The 18,350-nt window shown below is 40.3% G+C and overlaps 1 protein-coding gene across 1 annotated transcript in view; it reads left to right on the top strand.

The window, feature by feature from the left end:
- LOC127489831 (uncharacterized) overlaps positions 1–17,844 on the top strand; it is a 30,046-nt gene extending 12,202 nt beyond the window's left edge. The window contains exons 2-4 of the mRNA XM_051841632.3: positions 10,445–10,571; positions 10,816–10,908; positions 14,353–17,844. Of these exons, the coding sequence (XP_051697592.2) occupies positions 10,445–10,571; positions 10,816–10,908; positions 14,353–16,505 (2,373 nt within the window). The 3' untranslated portion in view covers positions 16,506–17,844. The remainder of the gene's footprint in view (positions 1–10,444; positions 10,572–10,815; positions 10,909–14,352) is intronic.
- Positions 17,845–18,350: the final 506 nt, after the last annotated feature.

Raw genomic sequence — 18,350 nt, 5'->3', positions numbered from 1 at the left:
GCAGTACAAGGATATAGAGCCCATCTGGCACAATTTACGTTCTATATATGGGTGGGCCAAGTATAACAGCTTCCAACTCTCAAGGTTTGGACTAGATGGGTTCTGAGGAATCATGTTATAACAGATATTAATCCATAACTCTTGGTTTAAGCTTTTGTTAGCAGATAACGACTGTGACTGCTTTGGGTCTCTGGATTGTCACCAGTGAAGGCATCCAGATTAATAGTAATGAAATCAACAGTCAGTAGAATGGTGTCCAGCTGAACTTAAATGGTTTTTCTTTATTATTGTTAGAATAGTGACCTCCTGCTGTACCCTGGCATCTGGACATAGACAGCAGACATTGGAAGCCATCCCCTTTGCCAAATGGAGTATGCCAAGTTTGGGTCCATCATCTATTAAGGAGGCCTTAGTAGCCATTCTCATGTTTTACTGTTCTATATCCATGGCCAAAGTCCTACTAGATAACAAGGTTTGGAGAATCACAGGCTCAAGGTGTGTAGGTGACTGCTTTTCCAGTCTAGCACAATTAATAGAAATCTAATTTAATTTTACTGGCACATAGCAAGGTTCCAAGAGAGGTTATTCCTTGCATCACAGCCCTTGAGAAGCAGTGGATATCACAAATGATCCAGAGAATTTAGAAGGCATATGATCTCCACGAGTGAAGAAGTCACTGAGAGCACTAAGGATAGTGCCTACAGTATTCAATTTGACTTTTCATTGGAAGGGGGGCCATATAAGCTGGACTGATTTGTAGCATCCATGACAATTAATTTTTTAAATGAAGCATGCATTGCACCAAAACCCAGGAAGGACTAAAAGGTATTAGCATTGTATGTTCTTCACAGTGTGTCAAATAGTCTCATGAAGGGAGGAAGTCATCAATGTGATATATTCTTGTGCTCCTGATAAAAGCTGGGTACAGTTAAATTCTTTGCAAAAATTATGTTTGATGGCCAAGTCAATGAGATGCTCATGTACACCCTAGAAAAAGTGTCTTTCCAAAGTGAAGGCAAACTAGACTGAGGAGCTGTTGGAAAAGCTTTAAGCAAAAACACATTTCCCACTTTTGTAATAGTTAAGACAGGTCATTTATCTACTAAGAGGCATCAGATATGTTAATATTAGATATAAAGTATGGTGGACATAATCAATGGCATATAGCATTAAGATTTTAGTAATCTACCATGAGATGCCATTTACTTTTTTCCAGATTCAACAGGTAAAATTGGGCTGCCAAGTGGGAAACAGCTGGAATAATCACCTTTTTGTTTATTAAGTTTAATGTAATACATTTTAATGCATGAAGACATTGAGTTTCCTTTTATTATGTCATCTTAATTATTTTAGTTTGGGACCTGTGGAGTGTTATTTTCCCTGGTTAAGTTGTAGCTTAAAATTTTTATTTTAATAATTACTCGCTGTGTTAGGCCATCTCTCCCACCTGTGGGAATTTTTGAGTACATCTGACTATTGGAAATTTAGGTAATACTATAGTTAAAATGAGATGTACCAAATAAATAATTTTTTTCTTCTGATACATATTTTGGAACTTTTCTAAAATGGTATTGAGCACCCGTTTAAATTTAGGGGGATTCCCTGGGTAAGACTGTTATTTGAGACACATTACTGATTACTTCTATGAAAATCTGTGAATAAGTGCATCTAGAACCTGGAAAAGTTGATGTCTTATGTTGAAGAGACATAAGAATCAATGTCTTTTTATCTTTTTTAAATTATATAATTATAAATAAGTTTTAGATGACAAAAAGGATGAAATTATGTACTTTTCAGAAATTTATACCTATATACAACTATAATTGATATATTATACATTTTCTTTCTTTAGGTTTTTAAGACTTATTAGGGCTGGCACTTGGTGTGGGCAGAGGCCCACACACTTGGGCCATCTTTTGCTGCTATTTTCCCAGGTTCAATAGCAGGGAGCTGGATCAGGAGTGGAGAGACTGGGACACAAACTGGCACAAATATGGGATACCATTCCCATCTAGTAAAACTTGATCAGATAACACTGGTTGCTTCTATTAGTGATAAGTAGCTCAAGCTTGACCTCAAATTTAGTCCTTGTAGGATCCTGAATTAGTTTCAGTCTGTGATCCTCACTCTCTTTACATCTTAGGGACTATATTTTTCATTATTGATTCAGTAAAATCAAGTGTTAGAGCTCCTATTTCTAAGTGCCTGAAATTATAAATGCTGGTCAGAAGGTGTATTTAGGGTTTGGTGCCATGGCTCACTTGGTTAATCCTCCACCTGTGGCACTGGCGTCCCATATGGCCACCAGGTTCTACTCCTGGTTACTCCTCTTCCAGTCCCGCTCTGTGCTGTGGCCACGGAAGGCAGTGGAGGATGGCCCAAGTGCGTGGACCCCTGCACCCCCATGAGAGACCAGGAAGATGCACCTGGCTCCTGGCTTTGGATCAATGCAGCACTGGTGACAGCGGCCATTTGGGGAGTGAACCAGCACAAGGAAGACCTTTCTGTCTCTCTCTTACTGTCTATAACTCTACCTGTCAAATAAAAACAAAGGTGTATTTAAAATCAGTGAGAGAAAATGAATTGTAAAAGATCAATCAACAACAATTGAGTGTTGCGTGCTGCCTTCCCACTTTCTTCTCAGGAATCCCCACAGAATTTTCCAGCATAATTCTAAAATCAGCAACTCCTGCTGTCAGAAGTGTGTGGCTACCACTATGGGGAGCAATAATTTTTAGAAAGGACAAGGGAATTCACTATTTCATGATACTATTCTTGTTTGATGCCTACAACTTCATTTTCTGTTTACACTGTATGATGCTGGGAACTAAGTAATAATTTTATTCTGGGTCTGAGGTGAAGTTATGTAAGATTGAAGTTTAAGACTGAGATCCTTCAATTTGCAGAATGAAGTCACTGAAAGGCAATTACCAGATAAGTGCTGATACAGGCATTTGCATGGCACAATTCATACACTATACATAGAAAAAATGACCAGTAGCTGTGGGCCAATAGTCAATGTCCCATGAGACCATCACTCAAATCCTCAAGAGTTTGTCTATAATTTCATGGCAATTCTCATTTAGACTAGAAGAGGAGTAAAAGCAGGAGCTCCACGATACCCTAATATTTGTCTCTTGCCTAATTTGTGTCAGAAACCACTAGTTAAGTGCAGTTTTTTTTTTTTAAATATAGCTTTGTTAAAAATATACAGATAACTGGATGTGATGGATAGATGAATTCAGGATGTTTTGGGTAAAGAATTTCTAGATAGTGCAGTTTTAAATATTCACAAAGACTTTACAAGGCATTCACCCTGTTTTCCAGCCATATTAATGCACCAAATTATTACTATTTTACTGTAAAATATGATCCATTGATGGTCCACAAATTATTTTAATAGGTAAGATCAAGCATCATTTTAAAATCTAGTCTGTTATATACTTGGTACCTGGGCTATGCTTCTGCCCACTGTATTCTTTTTCTCTTTAACTTTTATTTAATAAATATGAATTTCCAAAGTACAGCTTTTGGATTACAATGGCTTCCCCCCCCATAACTTCCCTCCCACCTGCAACCCTCCCATCTCTGGCTCCTTCTCCCATTCCATTCACATCAAGATTCATTTTCAATTATCTTTATATACAGAAGATCAATTTAGCATATATTAAGTAAAGATTTCAACAGTTTGCACCCACACAGAAACACAAAGTGTAAAGTACTGTTTGAGTACTAGTTATAGCATTAATTCACATTGAACAACATATTAAGTACAGAAATCCTACATAGTGAGTAAGTGCACGGTGACTCCTGTTGTTGATTTAACTATTGACAGTCTTGTTTATGGCATCAGTAATCACCCTAGGCTCTTGTCATGTGTTGCCAAGGCTGTGGAAGCCTTTTGAGTTCACCGACTCTGATCTTACTTAGACAAGGTCATAGTCAAAGTGGAAGTTCTCTCCTGCCTTCAGAGAAAGGTAGCTCCCTCTTTGAAGGCCTGTTCTATCCATTGAGATATCACTCACAGGGATCTTTTATTTAGGCTTTTATTTCTTATTTTTTTAATTTTTTTTTTCCAGTGTGTCTTGGCTGTCCATGCCTAAAATACTCTCATGGGCTCTTCAGCCAGATCCAAATGCCTTAAGGGCTGATTCTGAGGCCAGAGTGCTGTTTAGGACATCCACCATTCTATGAGTCTGCTGAGTATCTTGCTTCCCATGTTGGATCACTCTCTCCTTTATTTATTCTATCAGTTAGTATTAGCAGGTACTAGACTTGTTTATGTGCTTCCTTTGACTCTTAGTCCTTTCATTATGATCAATTGTGAACTGAAATTGATCACTTTGACTAGTGACATGGCATTGGTACATGCCACCTTGATGGGATTGAATTGGAATCCCCTGGCACATTTTTAACTCTACCATTTGGGGCAAGTCTGATTGAGCATGTCCCAGATTGTACATCTCCTCCCTCTCTTATTCACACTCTTATATTTAACAAGGACCACTTTTCAGTTAAAGTTAAACACCTAAGAATAATTGTGTGTTAATTAAAGAGTTCAACCAAAGTATTAAGTAGAACAAAAAAGTACTAAAAGGGATAAAGTATTAAGTTGTTCATCAATAGTTAGGAAAAGGGGTGATCAAGTCACTGTTTCTCAAAGTGTCTGTTTCACTTCAACAGGCTTCCTTTTAGGTGCTTGGTTAGTTGTCACAGATCAGGGAGAACATATGATATTTGTCCCTTTGGGACTTGCTTAATTCACTCAGCATGATGTTTTCCAGATTCCTCCATTTTGTTGCAAATGACCAGATTTCATTGTTTTTGACTGCTATGTAGTATTCTATAGAGTACATGTCCCATAATTTCTTTATCCAGGCTACTGTTGATGTGCATTTGGGTTGATTCCAGGTGTTAGCTATTGTGAATTGAGCTGCAATAAACATTATGGTGCAGACATCTTTATTATTTGCCAATTTAATTTCCTTTGAGTAAATTCCAAGGAGTGGGATGGCTGGGTTGTATGGTAGGGTTATATTCAGGATTCTGAGGAATCTCCAGACTGATTTCCATAGTGGCTTGACCAGTTTGCATTCCCACCAACAGTGGGTTAGTGTCCCTTTTTTCCCACATCCTCTCCAGCATCTGTTGTTGGTAGATTTCTGTATGTGAGCCATTCTAACCAGGGTGAGGTGAAACCTCTAAGGTCTAATTGATAGGCAAAGATTGTGTTTATAGGAGCTTTTTTCTAAGTTTTTTAAAAAAATTATTTGAAAGTATTGTATATAGAGGAGAGACCCAGAGAGATCTCCCTTCTGCTTGTTCACATCACAGATGGCTGCATTGAGCAGGGCCAGGAAAGAATGAGGTCAGAAACCAAGATCTTCACCTGGATCTCCCACATTGGTAGCATTTGCCCAAGTATTTGGATCATCTTCCATTGCTTTTCTCAGGCCATCAGCAGGAAGCTGGATCAAAAGCAGAAGAGCCAGAACATGACCCAGTGCTCATATGGGGTGCTTGTATTGCAGACGGCAGGTTTACTTGCTATGTGACAATGCTGGCCCTGTTTTATGGGAACTTCCAAATGAAATTTTGAAGTTGTATGCATTGTAGTTTGCATGTAATTCAACTTTCTGCCATACTTACTGATATATATCAGCATTTGATGTAGGACAAATCAGAAAACACAATGGCTTAACAAATAGCCATTTGATTTGCAGTTCAGACTCTGTTATGGGCTGTACTCAGCTGGGCAGTTCCTATGATCAGTCCAGGAGCAGAAATGAGAGTTCAGCCATTTGGGGAACTGATTGAGGCTTCACTTAAGTGTCTGGGGTTTGTGGTGAATCTTGGCTATATATTATCTCTTTTTTCTTTTTTTGACAGGCAGAGTTAGTGAGAGAGAGAGAGACAGAGAGAAATGCCTTCCTTCCATTGGTTCACCCCCCAAATGGCTACTATGGCCAGTATGCTGTGCTGATCCAAAGCTAGGAGACAGGCACTTCCTCCTGGTCTCCCTTGTGGGTGCAGGGCCCAAGAACTTGGGCCATCCTCCACTGCCTTCCCAGGCCACAGCCAAGAACTGGACTGGAATAGGAGCAACTGGGTCAGAACCAGCACCCCAACTGAGACTGTCACCTGGAATACCAGTGCCATGGGCGGAGGATTAACCTAGTGAGCCACGGCGCCAGCCTACATACTATCTCTTCAACAGGCAGGCCCCAGGGTTTTTCAGAAGATAACTGTCAGAAAAAGAAAATCTGAGAAGGCAAATACTTTACAAATTGTCTATTTCTGGGGCTGGTTCTGTGACATAGGAAGTAAAGACACCACCTGCAGTGCCAGCATCTCATATGGGTGTCAGTTCATGACTCAGCTGCTCTACTTCTGATCCAGCTCTTTGCTACAGCCTGGGAAAACAGTAGAAGATGGCCCAAGTCCTTTGGCCCCTGCTCCCTTGTGGGAGACCTGAAAGAAGCTCCTGGTTCATATCTTTGGATCTACACAGCTCCAGCCATTGCAGCCATCTGGGGAGTGAACCTGCAGTTCGAAGACCTCTCTTTATTCCTCCTTCTCTCTCTCTCTCTCTCTCTCTCTCTCTCTCTCTTCTCTGCCTCTCCTTCTCTCTTTGTGTAACTCTTTCATATAAATAAATATTTTAACAAATTGTCTATTTCTATCACATTTACTGGTATCTCATGGGGTAAATCAATTGAAATGGTGGAATTCATGGTCTTTTTCAAAAAGATTTATTTATTTATTTGAAAGAGTTACACACAGAGAGAGGGAGAGGCAGAGAGAGATAGAGAGCTCTTCCATCTGCTGGTTCACTCCCCAGTTGGCTGCAATGGCCAGAGTTGTGCCAATCCAAAGCCACAATCCAGGAGATTCTTCTGGGTCTTCCACATGGGTACAGGGGCCCAAGGACTTGGGCCATCTTCTACTGCTTTCCCAGGCCATAGCAGAAAGCTGGATCAGAAGTGGGGCAGCTGGGAATCAATCCAGTGCCTATATGGGATGCCAGTCTGCAGGTGGCAGTTTTACCCGTTAGGCCACAGTGCCAGCCCCAATCCAGGGTTTTGTGAAGTGAAGGGATGAATACAGGGAAAGGTGCTACTTGGAATCATTACTGGTAAAGTGCACTGCATTAAATATACATTATGTGTATTTGTTAACATTCTTTAGTATAAACTTTAATAACAACATAATGTTTATCTCTGATAACCTTATTCATTTGAGTACTCAACTTTTCTTTTTACTTTTACATTATTATTTTACAAAATTTGTAGATAATGCTTTTGTTAAACCAATGCTAACTTCTGTTTAATCTCTGCCACTTAATATAGGTGGGTGCATTTTCCTATGTATTTCTATTTTTAGAGGTTTATTCCTCCACAGTGAAGCTGATGTTTTCTTGGTTAATGTATTTATTATTCTTTATTTATTCTATTATATCCTTTTTCTCCCCATTGTTCAGTGCAGAAGGAAACCAGAGGGTTTTTTTTTTTTTTTAAGATTTCATTTATTTATTGAAAGAGTTGCAGAGAGAGAAAGTCTTCTATCTGCTGGCTCACCCTCCAAATTACTGCAAAGGCTGGAGCTCAGCCGATCCAAAGCCAAGACCCAAGAGCTTCTGGGTCTCCCATGCAGGTGCAGTGGCCCAGGGACTTGGACCATGTTCCACTGCTTTCTCAGGACATAGCAGAAAGCTAGATTGTATGTTGAGCAGGCAGGACTTGAACCAGACCCCATATGGAACGCTGGCACTGAAGGCAGCAGCTTTACCCATTATGCCACAGCGTTGGCCTCCCGAGTTTTCTTTGAACTCCTGCCACTCACCTTCTCTCCCAGGTATGATTCTGGGTCCTCCACATGTTTCTAAGAGGAAAGAAAATTAATATATCACCTGTAAGTGTTTTTTTTTTTTAATTATTCCCCAGCTTGTCAGTACTCATTTTAGGTGTTTAATGCTAGTTTATTTATTTATTTATTTTTTTAGATTTTTTTATTTATTTGAAAGTCAGAGTTACAGAGAGGCAGAGGGGGAGAGAGAGAGAGTCTTCCATCTGCTGGTGCACTCCCCAGTTTGCCACAATGGCTGAAGTTTCACTGGTCCAAAGCTAGAAGTGAAGAGCTGCTTCTGGGTCTCCCACATGGGTTCAGGGGCCCAAGGACTTAGGCCATCTCCTACTGAATCCCCAGCCCATAGCATAGAGCTGGATTGGAAGTGAAGCCACTGGGACTTGAACTGGCACCAATATGGGATGCCAGCACTGAAGGCAGTGGCTTTACCTGCTAGCCACAGTGCCAGTCCCAGTATACTAGTTAATTAAAATGGAAAATATGGGGCTGGCTCTGTGGCTCAGTGGGTTAATGCCCTGGTCTAAAGCATCAACTTCTCATATAGGCACCGGTTTGAGACCCGGCTGCTCCACTTCTGCTCCAGCTCTCTACTATGGCCTGGGAAAGCAGTGGAAGATGGCCCAGGTCTTTGGGCCCCTGCACCCATGTGGGAGACCCAGAAGAAGCTCCTGGTTCCTGGCTTCAGATTGGTGCAGTTCCAGCCATTGCAGCCAACTGGGGACTGAACCAGCAGATGGAAGACCTCTCTCTCTCTCTCTGTCTCTCCTCTCTCTGTGTATCTCTGACTTTCAAATAAATAAATAAATCTTTACAAAATTTTAAAATAGAAAAATAAACATAAAATTTGTTCTCACAGAATATACAGAAATGAATTATGAATTTGGCATGATTATGAAACATTACTGTCATCTATAATAATGCAGTTTGGTCTCTTGTCTTTCTGTTGCTATAGCAAAATATATTATTGTTACATGAATTGAGTTGAAACTAAGCACAATATGCTACATTTTTGGGGTCATGTCTGAAACATTCTACACATAGATGATGTACTGAACAGTGTTTTAGTGCTACCTATGAAGTAAACACTTAGCATTCTGCAAGAGGAAGTTACCTAGTGCTGGAACACAAATCAGTTAAGTTTGTTTTCAAATTGTTAGAGTAATGGAGTTCTTAATACCTTTGAGAAGTTGAATTGGATTCTGGAATAGGATAAGGAATGTGTGGAGAAAAGAATCTACTGGAGGCTCATTTATTTTTTTAAGATTATTTATTTGAAAGGTGGACTTGCAGAGATTGGGAGGGACAGGGAGACAAAAGGTGTTATATTCTATCTACTGTTTCATTCCCCAAATGCCCACAATGGCTGGGACTGGGCCAGGCCAAAGCCAGGAGCCTGGGACTCCATGGGTCTCCCACATTGGTGGAAGGATCCAAATACTCAGGCCATTTTCACTGCTCTTTCAATCAGGTTAGCAGGGAACTAGATTGGAAGTGGAGCAGCAAGGACTCAAGTCCTCTGTTTACATGGGATGCCAGCATTGATGGTGGAGGCTTAGCCTGCTGGATCACAATTCTGGTGACTATTGCAGGTTCTGAAACGAATCTCTAAGCATTTTTCTCAGAGAGTCACAAATGCAGATTGTACTGCAGACATTCCCAGGTTCTCTTTTTGGGCAAAAAATTCCATTGCTTTCATTTAATTATGTATAATGTCATTTCAAATGTTTATCATTTGAATGTTTTGGGCAAGTATTTCCATTGCTTTCACTTTAATTAGGTATAATGTTATTTCAATTGTTTATCACTAGAATAATCATAGACAAGGGCAAAAAGCTAATTTGTATTCTTTGTCTTACCTGTATTTTCTCTCTTACTTAAAAATATTTATTAGCTTGATAGAGAAAAAAGTTGATGGACTGAGAGATAGAGAGCTTTGACACATTAATTCACTTCCTAGATAACCATACCAAACAGGTGGGGCAGGACTGAAGCCAGGATTGGGGAATGGAATCTAGGCCTCCTTCATTGGTGACATCACCATTGCTTCCCCAGGTTTGCATTATCTGGGAGCTAGAAACTACAGCTGGCATTGGAAATCACAGACACTCTGAGGTGGCATCATAAACAACACTAAGCTAAATGTCTGCCCTGTCTTTTAATATATTTTTCCTCTGACATATTGGAAATGATATGCATGGTGTTTTCCTGGAAATTGTTTTCTGTTCATTCCCATCGTAGTTTCACTGATGGTTTCTTGCCTTTTTTCTCAATGCTTCTACATCTCCTTAACATTGCCCAGTCAAGAGTCAGTATTGCCCCTCTTCTAGCCTGCTGTGTAATTCCCCTTGACAGATGTGGCCTTTGTGATTTGAACCTCCTGTTTCCCTCCAGCTTGGGCATGTCTCACAGCCTGTAGATCATGGGTTTGACTCTGTTGAATGCTCCATGTGGCTTTCTAAACACTCAACAAGTCTAATGTGAAACCATATCCTTCCTTTTTTCCTTCATATCCATACACAACTATCAGTGTTTATTTTGTGACAGAGTTAACATGTTGACTGGAAGTGTATTATTATAGGTGATGACAGCATTTGAAGACCTGGCTGTGTACTTTACGTGGGAAGAATGGCAGAAAATGAACAATGCTCAGAAAATCTTGTACAGAGATGTGATGCTGGAGACCTACAGCAGCCTGTTCTCCTTGGGTGAGTGACACCCATCACATGCCCAGTGATAACATTTTCTTGCTATTTGACAAATAAGGGAACACTTTATAATGTTTAATATTGGGCAGGATTAGAAATTGAGTCCATGAATAATCTGAATATCTACCATCTAACAAAAGATTCAAATTGGAACATTTGTTGCATAGCTCCTGAACCAAGCTGTAGTCCTTTAAATAACCCAAGATAGTGATTTTACTAAGTCTTACTTTGTTTCCATTAATAGGGCACTGCATTACCAAACCTGACTTGATCTTCAAGTTGGAGCAAGGAGAAGAGCCATGGATGGTGGATGAATGCTTGAATCAGAGCCTTTCAGGTCAGTCTGCACATAAGAGACAGGGAGGCCAAGGCAGAAAGTGTGCAGATGTTGACTGGTGTTCTTTCCATGAAATTTTCTCAAGCCTTACTCCTGATGACAGCTGGTTTTGTGCATCAGACACAGGCATTTAGAGATACCAGTATCTTCCTAACTTTTGTTCTTAGTGAAGATGTTCTTTGATTAAAAAAAAAAATCCAGTCATTTTCTGATGTTACTAAGGCTTTTATCTAGGTTTGATACATTCCCCCAATTCTAACTTGTCCTTCTCTACACTTTCATACCTTTCCCTTCATGCACTTATTAGTTCCTTCAGTGCTTGTTAATTAGGTAACATACAGAAACTTATTTTTTTTTAAGATTAATTTTTCTGTTTTTTTTTTTTTTTTTTTTTTTTTTGACAGGCAGAGTGGACAGTGAGAGAGAGAGACAGAGAGAAAGATCTTACTTTTGCCATTGGTTTACCCTCCAATGGCCACCATGGCTGGTGTGCTGTGGCTGGCACACCACGCTGATCCAAAGCCAGGAGCCAGGTGCTTCTCCTGGTCTCCCATGTAGGTGCAGGGCCCAAGGACCTGGGCCATCCTCCACTGCACTCCTGGGCTACAGCAGAGATCTGGCCTGGAAGAGGGGCAACTGGGACAAAATCCAGCACCCCGACCGAGACTAGAACCTGGTGTGCTGGTGCCGCAGCAGAGGATTAGCCTATTGAGCCACCACACCAGCCTGTTTCTGTTTTTTTTTTTTTTAAGATTTATTTATTTATTTGAAAGTCAGAGAGAGAGAAGAAGGAGAGGCAGAGAGAGAAAGAGGTCTTCCATCCACTGGTTCACTTCCGAATTGGCTGTCGTGGCTGAAGCTGTACTGATCTGAAGCTAGGAGCCAGAAGCTTCTTCCAGGTCTCCCATATGAGTACAGGTGTCCAAGGACTTGGGCCATCTTCTACTGCTTTCCCAGGCCATAGCAGAGTGCTGGATCAGAAGTGGAGCACCTAGGACTTAAACTGGTACGCATAAGTGATGTTGGCACTGCAGGTGGTGGCTTTACCTGCTATGCCACAATGCCAGCCCCCAGAAACTTATTTCTAACTCATTGCTCAGATTGCGTTCCCACTCATGATTTTGCCCAGGCATAGAACTTGCTCAGGACTGAATCAATAAATGTGAACTCTCTCTCTTTCTTAGTCTCTTTCTTTTTTTTCCTCTGTGCCTCTCAAATAAATAAGAAAATTATAGTCTGTTGGAAACATTTGAAGAGTGAGCCTACAGTTGGCAAACCTCTGTTTCAGTCTGTCTTTATCTCTCATTCTGTCTCTCTGACTCTCAAGTAAGTAAATAAGTAAATGTTAAAAGATGGTCATGTGGCTGGCGCTGTGGCACAGTGAATTAACACCCTAGCATGAAGCACCAGCATCCCATATGGGCACCAGTTTGGGACCCAGTTGCTCCACTTCCAATCCAGCTCTCGGCTATGGCCTGGGAAAGCAGTAGAAGATGGTCCAAGTCCTTGGTCCCCTGCACCTGAGGGAGACCCAAAAGCAGCTCCTGGCTCCTGGCTTCAGATCAGCACAGTTCTGGCCATTGTGGCCAACTGGGGAGTGAACCATTGGTTGGAAGACCTTACTCTCTCTTTGCCTCTCCTCTCTCTGTGTAACTCTGACTTTCAAATAAATAAATAAATCTTTAAAAATAAAAGATGGTCATGAGTAAGCCTCTGTGCTGTGACATCAGAAATTATGAAGCTAGGAATGACACTGTGGTGCAGTGTGTTAAAGCTCCAGCCTGCAACACTAGCATTGCATATTGGTGCCAGTTCAAGTCTCAGCTGGTCCCCTTCTAATCCAGCTCTCTGCTAATGCACCTGAGAAAAGAGCAGAGGTTGGCCCAAGTCTTTGGCCCCCTGTACCCATGTGGGAGACAAGAAAGACACTCTGGCTCCTAACTTCATTTTGGCCCAGCATTGGTTGTTGTGCCCATATGGGTAGTGAACCAGCAGATGGAAGACTTCTCTGTGTCTCTCTCTCTATAATTCTAGCTTTCAAATAAATAAAGTAAATCTTTGAAAAAAAGAAATCCTAAACTAAGCATTAACTTACATAAAACATGAAAATAAGTGATCCTAGACTCACCAAGAAAATAATGAGATTTTGAGACCCAAGGTCAAGTAGCCTCATGGGGTTATGTTGAGTGACTCAGATTTCTTTAAGGGTGGAGTTTGAAGTATGATTTCTCTCTTATTTTCAGTATCATTGAAAATAAGCCAATAAAAAGATAAGAAAAGCATAGGAAATGAAGCTTTCAGTGAAAATAGGAGGCAACTGATCAAAAGCCTCCAGAAATTCAAATTATCACACAGGAATGTTTCTAGAAAGAATTTAGAGGAGGTAACCAGTACTGATGATTTCAGAATGAGTTAGAAAACACTTTTCAAAGAAGATGAGCACATCCCAGTTTGCAGAAACAAATTCTTCAAATTGATTGGGAGTGTTTAACTAAAGTGGTATATTGGGAATTTTCTGTACCTGTTGTACTTCTGAGAAGCTGAAGGTGTTGGGTGTCCTTAGGAATTTGGGGAAGCTGTCATAGAGTAGAGACAAAGTAGTTTTTCATTTGAAAAATCCCACAAATGATGTTTACCTAGGAAGACTGAGCATGAGACACTCATAGATTCAAATCCTACTCCTTAAATGTTGTCCTGCTTAAAGTACAGGCACATTTCACTCTTCTCCACCTGAAGTAAATGATTAGTGAAACTTTTTCATGTTTATGGTTGAGATATCAGAAAAGCAAAAAGCACACAATTTTTATAAAAATAAACTGGAGAAAAAGCACAGGGGAAAAAATGGTTGCTAGGTAGTGGGTGAATATTTTTATTAAATATTTGCCCATTCTTTAAAATATTTTATATTTATTTCATCTTTGTGAAAGGCAGAGTGATAGTGAGAGAAGAGAGAGAAAGAGGTCCTCTATTAGCTCTCACTTCCCAGATGCCTGCAACACTTAGGTCTAACTAGTCTGAAGCCAAAACTCTAGAATCCCTCTAGTCTTCCCTGGTTTCTCACAGGTTCCCAGGCACATGAACCATTATCTGCTTCCTTCCAGTTTACATAGGCAGAGAGCTGTACTGAAAGCAGAGTAGCCAGGGCTCAAACTGACACTGTTTTGAGATGCAGGCATCCCACACATCATAGCACAAAAGTCATTCTACCATCCTTGACAAATTCCCATAGTAAAAAGGATCATGTTTGAACATTGGGAAACCTCATGGTATATTAATGTATTAAGGAAAAAAACCATATAATGGTCACAAATAAGTACCTCATACTGATTTTGTGAAAATCTTATGCCACTTGGATAACAAGTAACTTCATTCCCTTTACATGAGTATGGCAGGAGAAACAGTTACATGTGATTCAGTGACATGATTGCTTTTTTCTCATTTCAGTGGTCATGAAAAGGGATGACCTGATTAGGATCAACCAGGAAAGTCAGGACAAAAATCTGAATCAGGATTTTATGAAAAATAACAAGATATCAGCTCTCAAGAGAATTGAATTAAGAAGAACACTTAGTTTAAATTCAAGCCATGTTCCAACACTGATTATTAAAAAGGGAATCTATTCAGGATTGAAGCCTGAGGAATGCAATAAATGTCACACTGTGTATCCTCCCAGTGGGCCTGATCAACTACAGGCTGGAGAGAAATTTGATAACACTAAGATACCTGGAAAATCTCTCCAGTTCTGTGAGCCTCTTAGCCAGCTTGACAATATTCACATCATGAAGCAGCCATTTGGACCCACTGGACAAGCAAAAGTCTTCACAAGAAAGATGTTCTGTAAATCTGAGAGGGTTCATATGGCAGAAAACTGTAATAAGTCAACTGTCACTTTTGGAAAAGCAACGCAAATAGAAAAAGCTATCCATGAAAATTCTAGCCTCAATATGCATCAACAAACTCACACAAGAAAGAAATTTTATAAGTACATTATGTATGTTGAACCTGTCATTCACCAGTCACATCTTACAATAAACCAGAGACTAAATACAAGGGAAAAACTTTACACATGTAAACCTTGTGGAAAATCACTCAGTTTTAATTCACCTTCTGAATGTAATGACTGTGGAAAAGCCTTTAGACAAAATTCAGTCCTCAGGAAACATCAGCAAATTCACACAGGGGAGAAACCTCATGAATGTAGTGACTGTAGAAAAGCCTTTACACAAAAGTCATACCTCATAAACCATCAGCGAATTCACACAGGAGAGAAACTTTATAAATGCCTTGAATGTGAAAAAGGCTTTCTGTGGAAGTCAGACCTCATCATACACCAGCGAATTCATACAGGGGAGAAACCTCATAAATGTAATGACTGTGGAAAAGCATTTGGATACAAGTCAGCCCTCCTCATACACCAGCGAATTCACACAGGGGAGAAACCTCATAAATGTAATGACTGTGGAAAAGCCTTTGGACAAAAGTCACACCTCATCATACACCAGCGAACTCACACAGGGGAGAAACCTCATAAATGTAATGACTGTGGAAAAACCTTTGGACAAAAGTCAAACCTCATCATACACCAGCGAATTCACACAGGGGAGAAACCTTATGAATGTAATGACTGTGGAAAAGCCTTTGGACGAAAGTCAAGCCTCATAATACACCAGCGAATTCTCACAGAGGAGAAACCTCATAAATGTAATGACTGTGGAAAAGCGTTTGGATACAAGTCAGCCCTCCTCATACACCAGCAAATTCACACAGGGGAGAAACCTCATAAATGTAATGACTGTGGAAAAGCCTTTGGACAAAAGTCACACCTCATCATACATCAGAAAATTCACACAGGGGAGAAACCTCATAAATGTTATGACTGTGGAAAAGCCTTTGGACACAAGTCAGGCCTTAGGAAACATCAGCGAATTCACACAGGAGAGAAACCTCATAAATGTAATGACTGTGGAAAAGCCTTTGGACAGAAGTCAACCCTCCTCATACATCAGCGAATTCACACAGGAGAGAAACCTCATAAATGTAATGACTGTGGAAAAGCCTTTGGACAAAAGTCACACCTCATCATACATCAGAAAATTCACACAGGGGAGAAACCTCATAAATGTTATGACTGTGGAAAAGCCTTTGGACACAAGTCAGGCCTTAGGAAACATCAGCAAATTCACACAGGAGAGAAACCTCATAAATGTAATGACTGTGGAAAAGCCTTTGGACAAAAGTCAGACCTCATCATACACCAGCGAATTCACACAGGGGAGAAACCTCATAAATGTAATGCCTGTGGAAAAGCCTTTGGACAAAAGTTAGGCCTCATAATACACCAGCGAACTCACACAGCTGTGAAACCTCATAAATGTAATGACTGTGGAAAAGCCTTTGGACACAAGTCACACCTCATCATACACCAGCGAATTCACACAGGGGAGAAACCTCATAAATGTAATGCCTGTGGAAAAGCCTTTGGACACAAGTCAGGCCTCAGGAAACATCAGCGAATTCACACAGGGGAGAAACCTCATAAATGTAATGCCTGTGGAAAAGCCTTTGGACACAAGTCAGGCCTCATCATACACCAGTGAATTCACACAGGTCAGAAACCTCATAAATGTAATGACTGTGGAAAAGCCTTTGGACAAAAGACTAACCTCATATCACAGCAGAGAATTCACACAGGATAGAAAACTCAATTGTAGTAACTGAGGAAAGCATTTAGCCATAAGTCAACCTTCATCATGCATCAGAGAATTCACACAAGGCACAAACCTTATGAATGTAATGACTGGAAAAGCCTTTGGACAAAAGTCAAACCTGAATGCACCAGAGAATGCACACAGTATTGAAACTTCATGAGTGTAATGACTGTGGAAAAACTTAAGTTCCAACTCCAAATGCATCAGAGTATTCACACAGGGAAATAACCTTATAAATGTAATGACTGCAGAAAAGCCTTTTTCTATAAGTTATACTCATATCAAAACAGTTCACACAGGGCAGAAACCTTATGAATCTAGTAAGTGTGGAAAAGCCTTTATAAATCATATGTTATAAATCATAGCTCATATCACACCACAGAATTCACACCAGGGAGAGACTTCATGAATGCAATGACTGTAGAAAAGCCCTTGGCAATAAGTTACATCTCAGAATGCATCAGAAAATGCACAGGAAGAGAAACCTTTTGGACATAATGACTTGGAAAGCTTTTCCCCATAATTCAGCCCTCATTGCACATCATCTAATTCATATGGGGGAAAACACTTCGGATATAATGCATATGGAAAAGCCTTTATCCATAAGTAACACCTCATAAAACATCAGAATTCACATGGGGGAGAAACCTTATGAATGGAATGAATGTTGGAAAACTCTGCCAAAATCACACAATATAACATCAGAGAATTTATTACATGGTGGAAATCTTGTAATAAATGTGGGAAAGCCTTTTGTCAGAAGGAATACCTCATAACATGTAGATCAAACAAGGGAGAGAACTTAAGAATATAATGAATGTGAAGGACTTTTTGCAAAATCAACATAACCATGTGATAGAGCCTTTTGCTGGAAATTACATCCCATACAATAGGCACTCCCATAAGGAAGAAAGGTTGGGACCAGCGCTGTGGCACAGTAGGTTAAAGCCCTGGCCTGAAATGCCTGCATACCACGTGGGCACTGGTTCTAGTCCCAGTTGCTCCTCTTCTGATCCAGCTCTCTGCTATGGCCTGAGAAAGCAGTAAAAGATGGCCCTGCACCCACATGGGAGACCCAGAAGAAGCTCCTGACTCCTGGCTTTGGATCGCTGCAGCTCTAGCCATTGCATCCATCTGGGGAGTGAACTAGCAGATGGAAGACCTCTTTCTGCTTCTCTGTCTCTCTCTAACTCTGTCTTTCAAATAAAAAAATTGTTAAAAAAATGAAGAAGTTCAGAAATATTATTAGTGTGACAAAAAGCCATTTGTCAGAAATGGCATTATACATCAAAATTCACACAAGGGGTTTCTTAGGAGTGTAATGAATGTGGAAGTATATTTTCATAGAATTCAGGCTTGCATAAATATAGGTGCCAGTTCTAGTCCCAGCTGCCCCTCTTCAATCCAGCTCTTTACTGTGGTCTGGGAAAGCAGTAGAAGACAGCCCAAGTGCTTGGGCCTCTGCACCCACATGGAAGACCAGGAAGAAGCACCTGGCTCCTGGCTTCAGATCAGTGCAGCTCTGGCCATTGTGGCCATTTGAGGAGTGAACCAACAGAAGGAAGAATTTATCTCTGTCTCTCACTGTCTGTAACTCTACCTGTCAAATAAATAAAAATCTTTAAAAAAAAAAAACAAGAAATTAAACATCAACTAACAGAGAATTCATACAGTAAAATTTCTTTTTTTTTAAAAACTTTTATTTAATGCATATAAATTTCCAAAGTACGACTT

Source organism: Oryctolagus cuniculus, chromosome 7 (genome assembly GCF_051225735.1).
Source record: "Oryctolagus cuniculus isolate XC-2025 breed Fujian yellow rabbit chromosome 7, ASM5122573v1, whole genome shotgun sequence".
In the NCBI taxonomy this organism is placed as follows: domain Eukaryota; kingdom Metazoa; phylum Chordata; class Mammalia; order Lagomorpha; family Leporidae; genus Oryctolagus; species Oryctolagus cuniculus.
This window is presented reverse-complemented; position numbering and strand designations above follow the sequence as displayed.